We start from the raw sequence: 20,663 nt of genomic DNA, 5'->3' as shown, positions 1-20,663 counted from the left end.
GATGAATGGCTTGGGAATCCTGGATTTAGGCCCAATGCTGCCCTAGGCCCAGCCCCTACCCTCAACAATCGGCAAATGTGTAGATTGCAGAAGAGCTAAGGTAGATCACCACCACCCTAGGCCCAGCCCCTACCCTCAACAATCGGCCAATGTGTAGATTGCAGAAGAGCTAAGGTAGATCACCCCCACAACATATTAGCCCCTACCCTAGGCCCAGCCCCTACCCTCGACAATCGGCCAATGTGTAGATTGCAGAAGAGCTAAGGTAGATCCCCCCCACCACATATTACCCCCTACCCTAGGCCCAGCCCCTACCCTCAACAATCGGCCAATGTGTAGATAGCAGAAGAGTTAAGGTAGATCATCCCCACCACATATTACCCCCTACCCTAGGCCCAGCCCCTACCCTCAACAATCAGCCAATGTGTAGATTGCAGAAGAGCTAAGGTAGATCCCCCCCACCACATATAACCCCCTACCCTAGGCCCAGCCCCTACCCTCAACAATCGGCCAATGTGTAGATTGCAGAAGAGCTAAGGTAGATCACCCCCACCACATATTACCCCCTACCCTAGGCCCAGCCCCTACCCTCAACAATCGGCCAATGTGTAGATTGCAGAAGAGCTAAGGTAGATCACCCCCACCACATATTACCCCCTACCCTAGGCCCAGCCCCTACCCTCAACAATTGCGTAATGTGTAGATTGCAGAAGAGCTAAGGTAGATCTCCCCCACCACATATTAGCCCCTACCCTAGGCCCAGCCCCTACCCTCAACAATCGGCCAATGTGTAGATCGCAGAAGAGCTAAGGTAGATCATCCCCACCACATATTACCCCCTACCCTAGGCCCAGCCCCTACCCTCAACAATCGGCCAATGTGTAGATCGCAGAAGAGCTAAGGTAGATCATCCCCACCACATATTAGCCCCTACCCTAGGCCCAGCCCCTACCCTCAACAATCGGCCAATGTGTAGAGCGCAGAAGAGCCAAGGTAGATCACCTCCACCACAGATGTAGATGCAAGTATCCAGTGGTGGGCTGATCTGTTTGTGTGTAAAGAATATATCACCCCCTACCCTAGGCACAGTCCCTTGGATGCCTATATGGACCTTTTTGGAGCTACTGCCACCCTGGACCTGGAGGCAGCTCTAGCTCCACTCTGCAAATCGAATGAGGTAGCCATTTTGAACAGGAACCCTGGAGTTTTCAGATGATGCCTTTCCTAGTGTTAACTCCTATCTACAATGCCCAATGTGTTCCTCATGTGGAACCGACCTCAGTGGAAACGGGTCAATTCATATTCTGGCTTGCAGTTATTAATGGATATAGGCATCTGTAGAATTAGGAATGCCCTCTCCATTAGCTGAACTAACATTTGGAAGGGCTATGAAGAGCGTATGATTGAACGAGGAGAAGGAAGGTCCATCAGAAAAGGAGCCACAGATTAAAACACACACCATGCAACGAGGAAATAAAAAGCTACAAAAACAACCCCACCCTAAAAAAAACCTTAGAAAGAAGTTGAACGTGAAGGAAATTTGACGTAATCAATAAAAATGGCACTTGCTTACATCACATCAACGACCACGATGAGAAAGGCAAAACGTTAAGTGGAAAGTTATGAGTCAAGTCGTTTGGGGGAAAATCACGGGGGGTTATGGTTACTAAGAGGATGAATGTCTACAGGGCGTCAAGAGGGGTCACGTTGTTAAGGGTTATTACTGAACAGGGGAATGGCCAATCACAGCTGTCTGGACAACAACGTCATTGGAAAGGAAAGTGAAAGTAGGGTTTGAAAGAGAGAAAAAGAGGTTAGTGTCTATGAGCGAGCAATGAGTGACAAACCACAGTGTCACGCAACCTTTCCACCATCTTGTTCCATTAGGAAGTAATGGATTCTAGGGATAGACATCCCCTCCTTGCTTTCCATAGGTGGTAGAGCAGGGATTCTCTGGAAAGCAGAGGGACTTCAAGCCCTAGAATCAATCACTTCCTAATGGAACAAGATGGGAGAAGAGATGCGTGACACTGTGAGCCAAAAAGGAGAAGGCAAATGCTTCCTACTAGAGCAGGGATGAGCAAACTACGGACCGTGTGCCACATCCGGCCCGCTGGCCTTTTCAATCCGGGCCGCCGAGTCTCGCCCCCTTAAAAGAATTATGGCCCCTGATTGGTTGCGCCCTGTGCGTACACACAACGTTAGTACGCACAGGGCGTAACCATATAAAGGATGCAACAGGGAGACGGGGTCAGAAGCAGGGGGAGGATGGAGCGAGCCGCACATAGCTGGAGGGTATGGGGAAGGGGGGGGGATGGAGTGAGCTGCATGTAGCTGGTGGGGGAGATGGAGAATGCTGGGGAATGGAGCTGGAGGATGCTGGGGGTGGAGCTGGAGAATGCTGGGGGTGGAGCTGGAGAATGCTGGGGGTGGAGCTGGAGAATGCTGGGGGTGGAGCTGGAGAATGCTGGGGGTGGAGCTGGAGAATGCTGGGGGTGGAGCTGGAGAATGCTGGGGGTGGAGCTGGAGAATGCTGGGGGTGGAGCTGGAGAATGCTGGGGGTGGAGCTGGAGAATGCTGGGGGTGGAGCTGGAGAATGCTGGGGGTGGAGCTGGAGAATGCTGGGGGTGGAGCTGGAGAATGCTGGGGGTGGAGCTGGAGGATGCTGGGGTGGAGCTGGAGGATGCTGGGGTGGGGTGGGGAGCTGGAGGATGCTGGGGTGGGGAGCTGGAGGATGCTGGGGTGGGGAGCTGGAGGATGCTGGGGTGGGGAGCTGGAGGATGCTGGGGTGGGGAGCTGGAGGATGCTGGGGTGGGGAGCTGGAGGATGCTGGGGTGGGGAGCTGGAGGATGCTGGGGTGGGGAGCTTGAGAATGCTGGGTGGGATGCTGGGGGGAGCTGAGAGGCCCCATGATTTGTGATGCTGGCCCGGCCAGTTGGTAAGTCAATGTGGCCCCTGAGCCAAAAAGTTTGCCCACCCCTGAGCTAGAAGAAATGTGTCAAAATAGAAAAACAAAACTAAAATTGGTTTAATTTTCTAAAGTTCTTTGTAAAATAATGGATTACATGGGAGAAGAAGACACCCTCCAAGGCTAAATGTTAGTCAAACAAATTCCAAGGTACAAAGACCTGCACTTTACACATCCACGTACCTTGTATCGTCCTCTATCACCCTGCCAAATTTGGCAACATTGTGTTCAGCGGATTCCCAAAACAGCCTAAAATTTGTGAAAAACACAATGTTTTAAGAACCACAAAGGAAAAGGGGGGGTGGGGAACGATTAAAGTTTTGAGTTTAGGGTTATGGTAAGCAACTACATATCAAGGGGAACATGTCAAGGTAGGGTGATTCGGGGATAGGAAGCAGCACCCAATGGAAGAGCGGAGAGATGACTAGGGGTTTGATAAAGACTCTCCAGCAAGGACCTAGACCCCTGACCTTCCCATTGACGTTGGTTGGCTGCAGGTAGTTACAGTTTACCAATGCCTGTTCTAGGGAACTAAGACGAAGAAGCAAAAAGCAGTATTAGATGTAAGAGGGAGGTGTCAACACAAGTCATGAGGGGGGAGGAACCAATGGGACAAGAGTGAGGATTGAGAGTGAACCACCTAAACGCAACGAGGCAGTTCATTTACCCAAAGTCTGAGTCGGGACCGTCCGGAGTCATGTGGTCAGGATCTAGGCCATTGTCTAAAATAGGAGGCGACTTCCTGTGTTCCAGTCCAAGGCCATTGGCTGATCTGTTTGAATTCTGTAAGGACGGCCAGGCGTCTTTGTTATTACTGTTGGGTCTAAAGAAAGGACATGACAGACGGACAAAGTATAAAAAAAACAAGAGAAAAAAAAAAAGCTATGAAGGAACAAACAAATTCGTAGCCGAGGCCGAAATATACAGATTTTTAAAAAAAAATATGATGGGACAAGCAAGGCCTGGAGAGGGAAATGATACACAGGATGCTCGGAATCGAAGAATTATGAAACTTTATAACTAAAGAATTGAGGAGATTTGATTAAACGGAGTAAAAAAAAAGGAACCAATCAGGAACCGGCACGATATGGGTCATACCGGACCTTGAAACTATTTATAGCAACGTTCAACTTCCTGCTAAGAAATAAACAAACATCAATACACAGCTGATATCCCCATTGGCAAACACCTAATGAGCAATAGACATTCCATCCTCGTTCAGGAGAGCTGCCAAATGCAAGAGGTCCAAAGTTCAGGGTGGAGGGTTATTACTGTACCACGGGGCCCAAGCCGGCAAGGAATAACACCGGCAAGGTTTCATTCTATCAGCATGTTCCTGCAGTTTGAATAACTTTCTATCGTTGCAAGATAAGAAGTAAAAGCTTCTTCTGGTTGGCTTTCTTCTCTACAACCTGAAAGTCCATCAGATAGATGGTAGGACTTCCTCGGAGTTAGGTATTTCCAATTGGCTTTTCCTTCTTTCTACACGGTTATTACAACTGAAGTACGCAATGTAGGAACCATGGTCTCTGACCTTCACCATAAGGACTTCCCAAGAACCCAACAATCCTACAGCTTTTGGGTTCTACTTCTACGTATATCTGGATAGACAGAAACTTCCTTATCCCCCAAGTGCGTTTCTCATAACATGGTGGTACGGGATCAAAAAACTGGAAAATGTTCTCATGGTCTCAGATCTTCACGTGTGCTCAAAGGACCTTCACCAAGGACTTCCCAAGAACCCAACAATCCTACAGCTTTCTACACATGGTTATTACAACTGAAGAATGCACAGTAGGAACCATGGTCTCCGATCTTCACATGTGCTCAAAGGACCTTCACCAAGGAATTACCAAGAACCCAACAATCCTACAGCTTTTGGGTTCTTCTACTTCTACGTAAATCTAGATGGTGGTACGGGATTCAAAAACTGTAAATAAAAATGTTCCACTGTAGAAACCATGGTCTTAGATCTTCAAGAGTATGCAAAGGACCTTCACCAAGGACTTCCCAAGAACCCAACAATCCTACAGCTTTTGGGTTCTTCTACTGTGGGTTCTTTTACCTTATCCCCCAGTGCGTTTCTCATAACATGGTGGTACAGGATCCAAAAACTGGAAATTAAGATGTTCCACCTACATAGTGAAATATTTATATGACTGGGTTTGGGCAAAACGATTTGCCTCTTGTGATCGTAGATTATCTCAGGTATTAAAAAGACAAGTCAAGCCTAACAACATAGTAGGGTAGTGTTGAGTATGGTTTGGGTGGTCTGTACCAGTCGAAGGCCGGTAGGAGTGAATTCTATACTCTATTGCTAAGTCCCCCCTTTCTCTATCAGGTAACCCCAGAAGGTATGGAAGGAGGGGCTGCCACTGCCAGTACTTACACATCATACCTCTGTAGCGCTGTCACTTTGTTCTTATTTTTGTCCACTGTACCCGTAGAAAGCTGCAAGAAGTTTGGATTTAATTTGTAGAGTTCTTGTAGCAGCTTCTGTTCATATTCTTGATGTTTCCCTGCCTGGAAAGCACAAAGAATCCACCAGTTACGATGTGGAGACCAACATTGTGCAACAAGAACAAGTAAATGATAAGGATATTAGCAGTCACTGAGGGGTTCTGTGCCCATATAAAGGCACAAGGCTGCAGGCTGAGTTATACAGGGAACTCTGAGTATCACTCATGTATTATAAGGGATAATGTACCCCCTACTGTAAATGATAAAGATATTAGCAGTCACTGAGGGGTTCTGTGCCCATATAAAGGCACAAGGCTGCAGGCTGAGTTATACAGGGAACTCTGAGTATCACTCATGTATTATAAGGGATAATGTACCCCCTACTGTAAATGATAAGGATATTAGCAGTCACTGAGGGGTTCTGTGCCCCCCATATAAAGGCACAAGGCTGCAGGCTGAGTTATACAGGGAACTCTGAGTATCACTCATGTATTATAAGGAATAATGTACCCCCTACTGTAAATGATAAGGATATTAGCAGTCACTGAGGGGTTCTGTGCCCCCCATATAAAGGCACAAGGCTGCAGGCTGAGTTATACAGGGAACTCTGAGTATCACTCATGTATTATAAGGGATAATGTACCCCCTACTGTAAATGATAAGGATATTAGCAGTCACTGAGGGGTTCTGTGCCCCCCATATAAAGGCACAAGGCTGCAGGCTGAGTTATACAGGGAACTCTGAGTATCACTCATGTATTATAAGGGATAATGTACCCCCTACTGTAAATGATAAGGATATTAGCAGTCACTGAGGGGTTCTGTGCCCATATAAAGGCACAAGGCTGCAGGCTGAGATATACAGGGAACTCTGAGTATCATTCATGATGAGTATCAGCCACAGATGTTTGTATCTTGCTATACATAGATCACTAAACAAAGACATCACTCCGTTCTTTGGACCCCATCAAACACAAGAACATTTGGTCCTCCATACCCGGTTCCTAAATAACTTGTGATCCCAAAGTGACCTGTGCAGCTGCACTACATGCCTGGAGCCAGATTTAGAGACCCCGCAGAATGAGCCGTGCTGTTATTGGGCGGCCATTGCTCTGCCCTGGGAATACACAGCTGACAGAGGACTGTTACCAAGTCAGAGGCAGCAGAGCACAGATCCGCTAGTGCTCCCCAAACTAATCCCTACAGAGGTACTGTTTTATTATTACAGAGAAAAGGGAATCATTTAACCATTAAATAAACCCAATAGGGCTGTTCTGCCCCCAATAAGGGGTAATTATATCTTAGGTGGGATCAAGTACAGGTACTGTTTTATTATTACAGAGAAAAGGGAATCATTTAACCATTAAATAAACCCAATAGGGCTGTTCTGCCCCAATAAGGGGTAATTATATCTTAGTTGGGATCAAGTACAGGTACTGTTTTATTATTACAGAGAAAAGGGAATCATTTAACCATTAAATAAACCCAATAGGGCTGTTCTGCCCCAATAAGGGGTTAATTATATCTTAGTTGGGATCAAGTACAGGTACTGTTTTATTATTACAGAGAAAAGGGAATCATTTAACCATTAAATAAACCCAATAGGGCTGTTCTGCCCCAATAAGGGGTAATTATATCTTAGTTGGGATCAAGTACAGGTACTGTTTTATTATTACAGAGAAAAGGGAATCATTTAACCATTAAATAAACCCAATAGGGCTGTTCTGCCCCAATAAGGGGTAATTATATCTTAGTTGGGATCAAGTACAGGAACTGTTTTATTATTACAGAGAAAAGGGAATCATTTAACCATGAAATAAACCCAATAGGGCTGTTCTGCCCCAATAAGGGGTAATTATATCTTAGTTGGGATCAAGTACAGGTACTGTTTTATTATTACAGAGAAAAGGGAATCATTTAACCATTAAATAAACCCAATAGGATTGTTCTGCCCCCAATAAGGGGTAATTATATCTTAGTTGGGATCAAGTACAGGTACTGTTTTATTATTACAGAGAAAAGGGAATAATTTAACCATTAAATAAACCCAATAGGGCTGTTCTGCCCCAATAAGGGGTAATTATATCTTAGCTGGGATCAAGTACAGGTACTGTTTTATTATTACAGAGAAAAGCAATACATTTGGGTTTCCTTGTCCTTTAAAAGCATTGCACAATGTTTAAATGAATGTATATGTGGCTGGAGTTTCCCTTTACGTTACTTGCGTATGAAACAAACTGGTTTTGCAGATCAAGGTGCTTTTTCTCACCTGCATTTCCTCTTTCGTGAAGCTCGCCGCCTCGTCCCCCAGTTCGTGCAAATACATACAGTCTGGCTTTGGACACTGCATATTTTTTAAGAAGTAGCTGCAGTATTTTGTCGTTCCTAACGATGCCTGGAAAATAAAGAGACAGTGAGTTCTGAGAGAATGTGACATATACTGAGACAGCTGTCATTCTAACGTGTAGCTGTCACTGTCTGTTCATTGCTCCGTGCGGAAGTCAGAACTCCTTTTGGCTTCTCCTACATTATTTCATTAGTCAGAACCATCAGTGCAGAGAAGTTGGACAGACGGATGCTGCTTTCAATAGCAAGTATATATAGCTTAAGTTCCCTTCTTGCTTGATTCTACTGGCCAGCTCAATGTTACAAATGTTAGCAAATAGTTATTCTCCTACCCCCACCCCAAATATCAGTCTAACTGGCCTTGAGGCCACGCCCCTTCAGCCATGGAGTTCTGCTTGCCTGGCAGGTATGCCTCCAATCAAAACAGTCCTTTTTGAACTTGGCTTTTAAAAACAAAGCTGCCCTACCTTTAGCGTTCTTCCGTCTACGACCACATTGTTGACACACTGTATGGCTCGGAGCGCATCTTCTGACCGAATGTATGTGACGTATGCACTTGCACTTGGACCCTGTAAAAATAAAAACTCTGAGTATCACTCCCCCCTACTGTAAATGATAAGGATATTAGCAGTCACTGAGGGGTTCTGTGCCCATATAAAGGCACAAGGCTGCAGGCTGAGTTATACAGGGAACTCTGAGTATCACTCATGTATTATAAGGGATAATGTACCCCCTACTGTAAATGATAAGGATATTAGCAGTCACTGAGGGGTTCTGTGACCATATAAACTTCTTACCTGTGAGCCTGCATAGGACGTGCTGTTGTTGATAACAACTTTGTGTATTTTCCCAAATTTCCCAAAATACTCTGGCCGTTTTAAAACCTGAATAAAAGAAGACAGATAGCAAAAATAAGAATATTGCCATTTTCCCCCCAACGTATTTATTTTATTTAAGTAATAAAATATGAAGAAGAATTGCAAATTGTCTCAGAATACTACATCAGGGGTCCCCAACCTCTTTTACTCGTGAGCCACAGTCAAATGTAAAAAGACTTGGGGAGCAACACAAGCACCATAAAAGTTCATGGAAGAGCCAAATAAGGGCTGTGATTGGCTATTAGGGGCCTCTATGCACCCTATCAGCTTACAGGGGCTTTATTTGGTAGGAAATCTTGTTTTTATTCAACCAAAACTTGCCCCCAAGTCAGGAATTCAAAAATAACTCCCTGGTTTGGGGGCACTGAGAGCAACATCCAAGGGGTTGGGGAGCAACATGTTGTCCCCGAGCTACTGGTTGGGGATCACTGCTCTACATCATACTAAAAAAGTTAGTTGAAAGGTGAACAACCCCTTTTACGTTATGTTTGGGTAGTGTTCCCCTTTAAAAATACATAATAGATGGTCAATCATAAATTGATGACATAAAGCCGTAAGTAATGGCACACAGTTCAGGTTATCACTGTTATTTAGTTGTCACAGTGGCCATGGTTGTACTGGGCGGTACAGGGCCCACTGCGGCTGCTGCCCCAGCAACCACCCACAGGGGCCCATTCCGCTCCCCCCTAACCCCCTGCAGGGGCCCCCACTACCCACCCTACGTCCTCCCAAGTGAAACATACTTTTTATGCATCAGGGGAGGGACAACAGTGACAAGGGGAGTGCTGACCGGGATCGGGTCTGGACCTCCGAGGCCCACCGGATTTTTTCCGGTACTCTGGCGGCCCAGTCCGACCCGGTCAATGTTCCCTACCCACAGGTTGAGAACCTCTGCCCTAAGTAATGGCACACAGTTCAGGTTATCACTGTTATTTAGTGGTCAGTGGCCAGGGTTGGACTGAGCGGTGCAGGCCACAGCTGGCCACATCCCCTGCACCCCCCACAGGGTCCCCTTTCCACTCCCCCCTAACCCCCCACTTCCCACCCAACATCCTCCCCTGAGTGAAACTTACTTTCAACGCATCAGGGGAGGGACACCAGTGGCCAGGGGAGTGCTGACAGGAATCAGGTCTGGACCCCCAGGGCCTCTGGGTTTTTTCCCGGTACCCCGGCGGCCCAGTCCGACCCGGTCAGTAGCTTCCATGTGCTTAAGCAGAGACGCCTGAAGGAAGAGATCTCCGTTTAAAGCCCATATTGTTGTTCCTGCTGCTCTGCTGACGCTGCTCAGGGGAGCCATTGGCTAATAAGATTTTCCCCCAGCGGGACTGTATAAACCTGCTTACCGAGGGCCCCCGTACTAAATTTTAGCAAAGGTAGGCATTATTATATGCCGCTGCGAGCCAAATTATGCAACAGCAAGCAAGAAATAAAAAAGCATCTGTAGGAACTTTTATACAAAATAATCTTACGTATACAAAAATTAAATGGAAAATATACCTCCATACCTGTTATAAATGGCTTTAAAAATCTGAGCTGTCAATCATATATTGCCTGCCCCGCCTCTATGCCGAAGGCATAGAGGCGGGGCAGGCAATATATGATTGACAGCTCAGATTTTTAATTACAATGACTTTAACTACCCATTTAGCAATATATGAACCCCCAAATGGAAATATAATTACTGGGAATGTCGTATTCAATGTATTTTCATCTAAACGAGTTGTTCACCTTTGCGTTAACTTTATAGTATGATGTAAAGAGTAATATTCTGAGACAATTTGCAATTGGTCTTCATTTTTTATTACTTGTGTTTTTTTCATATTTCATTTTCCGTTCAGAAGCTCTGCAGTTTGGATATTAAGTGGCTATTTGGTTGCTAGGGTCCAAGTTACCTTAGCAACCAGGAGTGGTTTGTATGAGAGACTGGTATATGAATAGGGGAGGGGCTAAATAGAAAAGAAAGGTACAAAAAGTAACAATAACAATAAAACTGGAGCCTCACAGAGTGATAGTTTTTGGCTGCCGGGGTCAGTGACCCCCATTTAAAAGACCAATTGAAAAGTTGCTTAGATTAGTTATTAAGCACCCTCAGAGATTCTACTAAAACTATCACGAGGGATACCTCGGGGCCCCCCCCTACAAAATGGCGGCATGCTGATTAGCTCAATTGTGACAGATATGAAGTTCTACGTAAGCGATGTGCGTTTACCTCTGGGTCTGCTAGTCGCTGTGAAAGCCCCACTACAAAGACTAGGTTTTTCTGAACGACGCGCACGCTTGCTAGATGTTTGCGGTTTTCGGAGATTTTCTGTTTCCGCTCGTTCTGTTTCTGCTTTTTTTCATTTTTTATCCTCTGCAGTTCTTCTTGTGAAAGTGGTTTGTACACTGCGGGGTCTTCTGGATATGGCTGTATTGTAAGGAGACAAGGGGGTTAGTCTGGCAAGTTTAGGTCTGTTGTCTTCAGGCTGGGCCCCCTTAGCCCATAACAAGGTTACAGATATATAGAAACATTGGGGTAACTGTCACCCTGCTATAGTTCCAGGGGTACCCAGGGCACAAATAAGCACTCACCCCAATTTCCCCCCTAACTGGCCTTCAGGCTGGGCCCCCTTAGCCCATAACAAGGTTACAGATATATATAGAAACATTGGGGTAACAGTCACCCTGCTATAGTTCCAGGGGTACCCAGGGCACAAATTTGCACTCACCCCAAATCCCCCCGTAACTGGCCTTCAGGCTGGACCCCCTTAGCCCATAACAAGGTTACAGATATATAGAAACATTGGGGTAACAGTCACCCCGCTATAGTTCCAGGGGTACCCAGGGCACAAATAAGCACTCACCCCAAATCCCCCCCTAACTGGCCTTCAGGCTGGGCCCCCTTAGCCCATAACAAGGTTACAGATATATAGAAACATTGGGGTAACAGTCACCCCGCTATAGTTCCAGGGGTACCCAGGGCACAAATAAGCACTCACTCCAAATCCCCCCCTAACTGGCCTTCAGGCTGGGCCCCCTTAGCCCATAACAAGGTTACAGATATATAGAAACATTGGGGTAACAGTCACCCCGCTATAGTTCCAGGGGTACCCAGGGCACAAATAAGCACTCACTCCAAATCCCCCCCTAACTGGCCTTCAGGCTGGGCCCCCTTAGCCCATAACAAGGTTACAGATATATAGAAACATTGGGGTAACAGTCACCCCGCTATAGTTCCAGGGGTACCCAGGGCACAAATAAGCACTCACTCCAAATCCCCCCCTAACTGGCCTTCAGGCTGGGCCCCCTTAGCCCATAACAAGGTTACAGATATATAGAAACATTGGGGTAACAGTCACCCCGCTATAGTTCCAGGGGTACCCAGGGCACAAATAAGCACTCACCCCAAATCCCCCCTAACTGGCCTTCAGGCTGGGCCCCCTTAGCCCATAACAAGGTTACAGATATATAGAAACATTGGGGTAACAGTCACCCCGCTATAGTTCCAGGGGTACCCAGGGCACAAATAAGCACTCACCCCAATTTCCCCCCTAACTGGCCTTCAGGCTGGGCCCCCTTAGCCCATAACAAGGTTACAGATATATAGAAACATTGGGGTAACAGTCACCCCGCTATAGTTCCAGGGGTACCCAGGGCACAAATAAGCACTCACCCCAATTTCCCCCCTAACTGGCCTTCAGGCTGGGCCCCCTTAGCCCATAACAAGGTTACAGATATATAGAAACATTGGGGTAACAGTCACCCTGCTATAGTTCCAGGGGTACCCAGGGCACAAATAAGCACTCACCCCAAATCCCCCCCTAACTGGCCTTCAGGCTGGGCCCCCTTAGCCCATAACAAGGTTACAGATATATAGAAACATTGGGGTAACAGTCACCCCGCTACAGTTTCAGGGGTACCCAGGGCACAAATAAGCACTCACCCCAAATCCCCCCCTAACTGGCCTTTAGGCTGGGCCCCCTTAGCCCATAACAAGGTTACAGATATATAGAAACATTGGGGTAAATAAGCACTGGTTTTTATCCCAGATAGGAGCAAAACGATTTGAAACAGAGGAACCAGACGCCCAGGGTATCCGCTGCTTTGATAAATGTGAAGTTGAAGGCTACATCTATTATGGCTTCCAGAACCTCATTTGCTGGTGGGATTCCACAAGGGTACTACTTCCTGCAATAGTAGCTACACTGCCAAGAACAGGACACGGCAGAACATATCCACCATGATTGGACAAGACAATCTGGAACTGCTCAGAACGTGATCAATGGAAGAGGACAGCATGAAACCGATGAGTTGCAATGAAGCAACATATACTGTAGGTCCTAAAAGATCTATAAAACGTTGGCAAAGGAGGCACAAGACCAGATGTTGAGATGATAGCCTTCATGGCATTCCTTCTGGCATTGCCGTTAGTACATATATGGTAGGATGTATACAGGAAGTAGTGTCAGACTGGGACCCCAGGGGTCCAACAGAAAACCTTAGACTCATTCTCCAAACTGTTTTTCCTCCTTTCCTCACTCAACCACTTAATTCTTTCTTATTTATATGCTAACATCTATCCTTCCATCTATTTCTCCTCTTTGTTCCTACTCAAAAATAGGGAATGACCATGAAGTAGGCCAAATGGTCAGGAGCAGGAGGGCCCACTGGGAGTTTTCCTGGTATCCTGGTGGGCCAATCCAACACTGGCATGAAGGCATTATACCCACTGAGAAGTGCATAGGGCCTTTACTGTAGCAACTACTAGAGCTGGAACCCTTTCCAGACCCAAGGTAGATATATTAATCCATAAGGTCCATGGTTACTAGGGCCAACATCTTGTCCTCCTTGCCACGGTTACCCAGAAAGCTTCAGCACGAAGACAAATCCACGTGTATCGGAGGAAACAGTTAAATGAGGCCAAAAAAAAAAAAAAAAGCTTTTGCTCTTGGCAGGTCCATCCTGGTTTTGGCCAGACACAAATGTTCCAGCGTGTTTGATCACATCTTGGACGGGCAGAGAACTGATTCCAGAGCTGTGAATAACTTTGGTCTTGGGTTAAAACGAGGAAAAGAAATAACCATACGACCATTGTGAGGGCACAGGGAGATGGTGTGTCCAATGCACCCAATGGGACAGGCAGACAAGCATCCAATTGGAAGGGACGGATGAAACACCTTTGAACGAGAGATGGCTCCTAAACCCAACTGGTGGGACGGGACCAAGGCCTAACTGGTTGTCCCCCCCGACCTTAGTGTATCTCCTTACCTTTCTGCAAGCGGGACACAGCCCATTTTCATCTGTGCGTATACGGTGCCAACAAAAGCGGCAGATCTGGTATCCGCACGTGCAAGGGAAAAAGTTGATGTCGTCGATCTCTAAGGGCTCCATGCAAAGGGGGCATTCCACGGGGTCTTCCTTTACCACGGGGCTGCGCGACATCTTTACGGATTCCCCCGAAAAATTGAAGGAAAAAAAAAAAAAAAGGAAAAAGAAAAAAAAAATTCCAGGCTTGTAATAACTTAGTGAAATTAAAATCTCTGGGATGCAAAAATCCGCGTATCTGTAAAAGAAAAAAAAACAACATTTAGGTAACATACGAGTTTGCCCAGTTACAGTACCTGTACTTGATCCCAACTAAGATATAATTACCCCTTATTGGGGGCAGAACAGCCCTATTGGGTTTATTTAATGGTTAAATGATTCCCTTTTCTCTGTAATAATAAAACAGTACCTGTACTTGATCCCAACTAAGATATAATTACCCCTTATTGGGGGCAGAACAGCCCTATTGGGTTTATTTCATGGTTAAATGATTCCCTTTTCTCTGTAATAATAAAACAGTACCTGTACTTGATCCCAACTAAGATATAATTACCCCTTATTGGGGGCAGAACAGCCCTATTGGGTTTATTTCATGGTTAAATGATTCCCTTTTCTCTGTAATAATAAAACAGTACCTGTACTTGATCCAACTAAGATATAATTACCCCTTATTGGGGCAGAACAGCCCTATTGGGTTTATTTCATGGTTAAATGATTCCCTTTTCTCTGTAATAATAAAACAGTACCTGTACTTGATCCCAACTAAGATATAATTACCCCTTATTGGGGGCAGAACAGCCCTATTGGGTTTATTTCATGGTTAAATGATTCCCTTTTCTCTGTAATAATAAAACAGTACCTGTACTTGATCCCAACTAAGATATAATTACCCCTTATTGGGGGCAGAACAGCCCTATTGGGTTTATTTCATGGTTAAATGATTCCCTTTTCTCTGTAATAATAAAACAGTACCTGTACTTGATCCCAACTAAGATATAATTACCCCTTATTGGGGGCAGAACAGCCCTATTGGGTTTATTTAATGGTTAAATGATTCCCTTTTCTCTGTAATAATAAAACAGTACCTGTACTTGATCCCAACTAAGATATAATTACCCCTTATTGGGGCAGAACAATCCTATTGGGTTTATTTAATGGTTAAATGATTCCCTTTTCTCTGTAATAATAAAACAGTACCTGTACTTGATCCCAACTAAGATATAATTACCCCTTATTGGGGCAGAACAGCCCTATTGGGTTTATTTAATGGTTAAATGATTCCCTTTTCTCTGTAATAATAAAACAGTACCTGTACTTGATCCCAACTAAGATATAATTACCCCTTATTGGGGGCAGAACGGCCCTATTGGGTTTATTTAATGGTTAAATGATTCCCTTTTCTCTGTATTCCCTTTTCCCGGAATACCCTTGGCCCCCGAGCATTCTGGATAACGGGTCCTATACCTGTATATCAATACCGGCGCTGAGTTACTAACAGGGAGAAGCCTATTGGAATATCCCTTTCGTTCTCTAATTTCTAGAAGGCATATAAAAGCTAAATGCTGACTGGTTGCTATACTAACAGAACCCCCCACGGTATAGGTACAAAAATCTCATTAACGGTGTGCACGGCAGTATATTTCTCTGTTCAAAGGCGGCCTCTGGGGCATTGGAAGCCCATGTGTAATTACTGGGAATGGCTTTCGCTTTGCCCTAGTAACTTTATGAGCTCTCAGGGCATTGCCATGCTGGGTATCAAGCGCAGAGAACTGCTCCACAGAACGGGACATTAAAAGTGTAAATCGACATACTAAAAGCAAGAAGGGAACTCTGCGATCCTACAAACAGGATCCAATTTAGCCCAATGCCCTCATTCCGGTCGATCTGCGTTGGGCATATCTGCTCTGCGCCATCTTGGAAGTCCAGGTGGGGAAAGAAGATGAGAAAGAGAGTGGGATTGGAGCAGAAAAGGGTACGTGGGTTGGGCCATGTCTTGGTGGCACAATATGCATTGACGTGAGTTGCTTTACACTGCCACCCACCACCAACAATGCCCTCATTGACATAATTTTGCTTTGGGCATATCTGCTCTGCGCCATCTTGGAAGTGCAGGTAGGGAAAGTAAATGGGAAAGAGAGTGGGATTGGAGCAGAAAAGGGCACGTGGGTTGGACCATGTCTTGGTGGCACAATATGCCCACTGCCAACTTGCAGGCGTTTGGCATATCTGCCCTGCGTCATCTTGGAAATCCAGGTGGGGAAAGAATATGGGAAAACAGTGGGACTGGAACAGAAAAGGGCACGTGGGTTGGACAAATATACATTTATGTGAGTTGCCACCCACCACCAACTTGTACATAACCTTTACTGCCGCCCCCTGAAACTGTGTTTGACCAAGGCCCACAGCTGCCCTTGGTGTCAGAGCCCACACCCCACGTACATTCACTAACTCTACGATCCTACAAACAGGATCCAATTCAGCCCAATGCCCTCATTCAGATCATTTTGCGTTGGGCATATCTGCTCTGCGCCATCTTGGAAGTGCAGGTGGGGAAAGAAAATAGGAAAGAGAGTGGGATTGGGAGAGAAAAGGGCACGTGGGTTGGGCCATGTCTCGGTGGCCCAATATACATTTACAAGAGTTGCCACCCAGTACCAACTTGTAGGTAACCTTTACTGCCCTCCTTGAATCTTTGTTTGACCAAGGCCCACAGCTGCCCTTGGTCTAAGTGCCCACACCCCACGTACATTCAGTTACTCTGCACTATATACAGGATTCAATTTAGCCTAATGCCCTCATTAAGATCATTTTGCGTTGCGCATATCTGCTCTGCGCCATCTTGGAAGTCCAGTTGGGGAAAGAAAATGGGAAAGAGAGTGGGATTGGAACAGAAAAGGGCACGTGGGTTGGTGGCCCAATATACATTGACGTGAGTTGCTTTACACTGCCACCCACCACCAACTTGCACGCGTTGGGCATATCTGCTCTGTGCCACCTTGGAAGTCCACTGGGAAAACAGTGGGACTGAAACAAAGAAGGGAACATGTCTTGGTGGCCCAATATACATTTACAAGAGTTGCCACCACCAACTTGTACGTAAACTTGACTGCCCCCCTTGAAACTATGTTTGCCCACGGCTTACAGCTGCCCCAGTGCCCACACCCCACATCCATTCAGTAGGGCCATATACAGGTGCCAGTGCCTTTACCTTTCCAATACCCCCGCCAACTTGGGTGCATTATGGTCCATCTCACTTGTTTGGTAACGGACAGGAATCTTTAACCCCCCCCCCCCCAAACCCTGGGATTAAACACATCGCCCACGCTGATGATAACTGCTCGCGGTTCTTCCTGGGCCCACTCACAGGAGCTTATTTTTAGCCCCGGTGCCGGAGAGCAGTTCTCTCACTTCTCCCATGTAAGCATCTTCCCTTACACGCCTGACTCAGCACACACACGCGGCCGAACAGATCCCACTCTTTCACACTCGCCGGCAAGTGGCACCGGCAGGCAGCTGGCAAAGGGACGGCCGGAAATATTTATTTTCCAACCCAATCTGCTACACGACTGGTTAACAAGGGCACAGAGCTGATAATTGCTACTGTTCAAAAATAAACTGTGCTTAAAGTGGAGCAAAAAGCTACATGAGGATCTCGGAGAAACCCATGAGCGCTGGGAGCTCATTGGGGGAGGGAAAACATGCCCCGCCCACTATAAATCTGGGCAAAAACACTCAAAATTCAATATTGTCACGACTGTCGGCAAAATATACTCCCAATACGTAACCAACAAACTGGAATATATATATCAGTAAATATTGCCCTTTTACACCCTTTCCCTTGAGCCGCCATTTTGTGATTGGCTGTGTGCCCCCTCAGAGATCAGCTGACAGGAAGTGATGCAGCTCTAACTGTAACAGGAAGTAGTGTGGGAGCACAAGGCAGAACTCTGCCCATTCATTGGCTGATGGGGCCTAGCATGTATGTGTGCCTTGGCTTGTTTGTGTGCACTGTGACTCCTATGATCCCAGGGGGCGGCCCTTAGTACTTAAAATATTTTTCAATTTTCTATTTATTTTATTACTTCTCTTTCTATTCAGACCCTCCCCTATTCATATATCGGTCACTCTCTAAAACCACTCCCAGGTTACTAAGGTAAACTGGACCCTAGCAACCAGATAACGGCTGAAATTTTCAAACTGGAGAGCTGCGGAACAAAAAGTAAAATACTTAAAAAACTACCAGTTATACAAAATGAAGACCAATTGCAAATTGTCTCAGAATAGCACTCTCTACATGACCTTAGTTATCTCAAAGAAAGGTGAACAACCCCTTTAGCTATAATTTGGTCTCAACCATTACATTCTAGGGATGCACCGAATCCTTTTTTTTTTTTACTAAATCCTGACCGGAATTTGGTGCATTCTTTATAAATGAACCCATTTAGGCTAATGGAAGAGAGTCGTTTGCCACCAGTGGGTGTGCCATACACTGGAAAATCCCTTGGCATTGCCAATAACTTTAATGACACTGGCCCTTTAAGAGCAGAAACCATAAGAAGAAGGGCTTTTGTTCTACCAACCGACTGGCACAGGGTGACAGACACGACTGCGGAGGCAATGGTTGTGCAATGAGGGCCTCTCCTTCGCTCTCCTACGCGGCTGCTGGAGATGAACGAGGAAAAAAATAAAAAAGCAAGTCCTAGATTTCATCAGTTCCAAAAGCTGGACAAATTCCCAGAATGAGAAGGAAGATAAAAAGGAAGAAAATGTTCTCTTGTTTACTCACCCACGGCCCAAGCAAGGACGACATGGAGGTGTCGGTGGCAAAGGAACACCCGAGAGTTGCTTTGTTACAATGTGATGTTAATTTGTTAAATTCAATATATGGAGGAACGTATGGAGGAACGTATGGAGGAACCCTCAGAACTGCTTGATGCCCAATTTGGGGATGTTCAGCTATCAAGATCTGCTCCTTGCCAATGGAGCTTGCATAGGTCCCCACATGATCTCATTTTTGGCCCAGACCAGAAAGATTACAGTAGCCTGGTTTGGTCTCCAGAAATGACGCACAGATGTGCTGATACCGGTGGCCATCCGTGTCAAAAGGGCAAAAACAATGGCCCGTAACCATGATGTCTACATATCAAGATCCGATGGCCAGTGGATCATGCTTAGGTCCCTGCAGGACCTTATTTCTGATACAGAGCCAAGAGATTCTGTAAGCCTGATTCAGTCACCCATTTGGAGTTGGCCATACATTGACTACTCAAGACACAGTTAGCAGTCAACTGGGTGAAAACAATGGCCTGATACCCGATTGGCCTGTTTAGATATCAATAAAGGCCAGATCATTGGCAATGGATCTTGCATATGTTCCCATAGGCTCAAATTTTTACCAAGAGCTGAAAGATAGCCTGGTTTGATGCACAGTTGTTCTCCGCAGTTGGCCGAAGATGTGCCGACACCAGTGGTCATTTGTGTTAAAGTGGCAAAAACAATGGCCCGTAACCATGATGTCTAGATATCAAGATCCAATGGGCAGTGGATCATGCTTAGGTCCCTGTAGGATCCCATTTCTGATACAGAGCCAAGATATTCCATAAGCCTAATTCAGTTGCCCATTTGGAGTTGGACATACATTGGCTGATGACTGACACCTTGAGTAGCCGCCTCTATCAGCCAATGTATGGCCAACTCCAAATGGGCGACTGAATTGGCTCTGTATCAAAAATGGGATCCTATAGGGACCTAAGCATGATCCACTGGCCATCGGATCTTGATATCTAGACATCATGGTTACGGGCCATTGTTTTTGCCCTTTTGACACGAAAGGCCACCAGTATCAGCACATCAGCACTGCGGGGAACAACTGTGCTTCCTTTTTTGGAGACCAAACCAGGCGATCTTTCAGCTCTTGGTCAAAAATTAGATCCTATGGGGACCCACGCAAGATCCATTGGCAATGGATCAGGCATTTATTGATATCTAAACAGGCCAATTAGATATTAACACGATGGGCCATTGTTGGCTGCCAACTGTGTCTTGAGTAGCCGCCGCTAACAATGGTGCATCATGTTAATATCTGATTGGCCTGTTTAGATATCAATAAATGCCTGATCCATTGCCAATGGATCTTGCGTGGGTCCCCATCGGATCTAATTTTTGACCCATAGCTGAAAGATTACAATAGCCTGGTTTGGTGCTACATTTGGGAGAAGAAATGAAGCACAGTTGGGTTGATATGGGCGGACATTTATGAAATAGCCAACAGGGTAAAATCAATGGGTCACCAGGATGATATCAAATAAGATCCGTTTCATGGTCAGTGGATCTTGCATGGGGCCCTATATGATGCCATTTCAGACCCAGAGCCAAAGATTAGGTTATCCAGGTCTCTATTTGGTTGGATAAATAAAGCCCATTTATATGGTAACCTCAGTAAATGACTGGATCTGCCTATGTATCCAAAAATAAAGGATTTTGTGCATTCCTGGTATTTATAAACGTCAACCGCAGCCTACTTAATGGATAATTTTCCTATAACGGCACAAAAGGTTGTGAATAAGCTCCTTTTGCCCACAAGGCGGCTTTATAAAGCGCTGGGAAGCCGGGAACTTCTCCGCCGCAGTCCTTACAAAGGCAAATCAATGGGCTCACTTTTTGGCATTAGACGGCGCTTGAATGAAAGCCATGGCAACCACTTTTTTT

The 20,663-nt window shown here is 45.8% G+C and overlaps 1 protein-coding gene across 8 annotated transcripts in view; it reads right to left on the bottom strand.

The window, feature by feature from the left end:
- The window catches only part of cnot4 (CCR4-NOT transcription complex subunit 4), a 44,521-nt gene that overhangs the window by 11,410 nt on the left and 12,448 nt on the right, over nt 1–20,663 (bottom strand). For 2 of the 8 annotated variants that reach the window (XM_031897972.1, NM_001030400.1), the window contains 8 exon segments: nt 13,899–14,193; nt 10,861–11,058; nt 8,571–8,657; nt 8,241–8,342; nt 7,697–7,822; nt 5,358–5,491; nt 3,636–3,791; nt 3,152–3,217 (listed from right to left, as the gene is read on the bottom strand). In XM_031897972.1, coding sequence (XP_031753832.1) covers nt 3,152–3,217; nt 3,636–3,791; nt 5,358–5,491; nt 7,697–7,822; nt 8,241–8,342; nt 8,571–8,657; nt 10,861–11,058; nt 13,899–14,072 — 1,043 coding nt within the window. In that variant the 5' untranslated portion in view covers nt 14,073–14,193. 8 annotated transcript variants of the gene reach the window in all.

The sequence above is a fragment of the Xenopus tropicalis genome, chromosome 3 (assembly GCF_000004195.4).
Source record: "Xenopus tropicalis strain Nigerian chromosome 3, UCB_Xtro_10.0, whole genome shotgun sequence".
NCBI classification, from domain to species: Eukaryota; Metazoa; Chordata; class Amphibia; order Anura; family Pipidae; genus Xenopus; species Xenopus tropicalis.
Note: the sequence above shows the minus strand (reverse complement) of the source record. Positions and strands in the feature narration are given on the sequence as shown.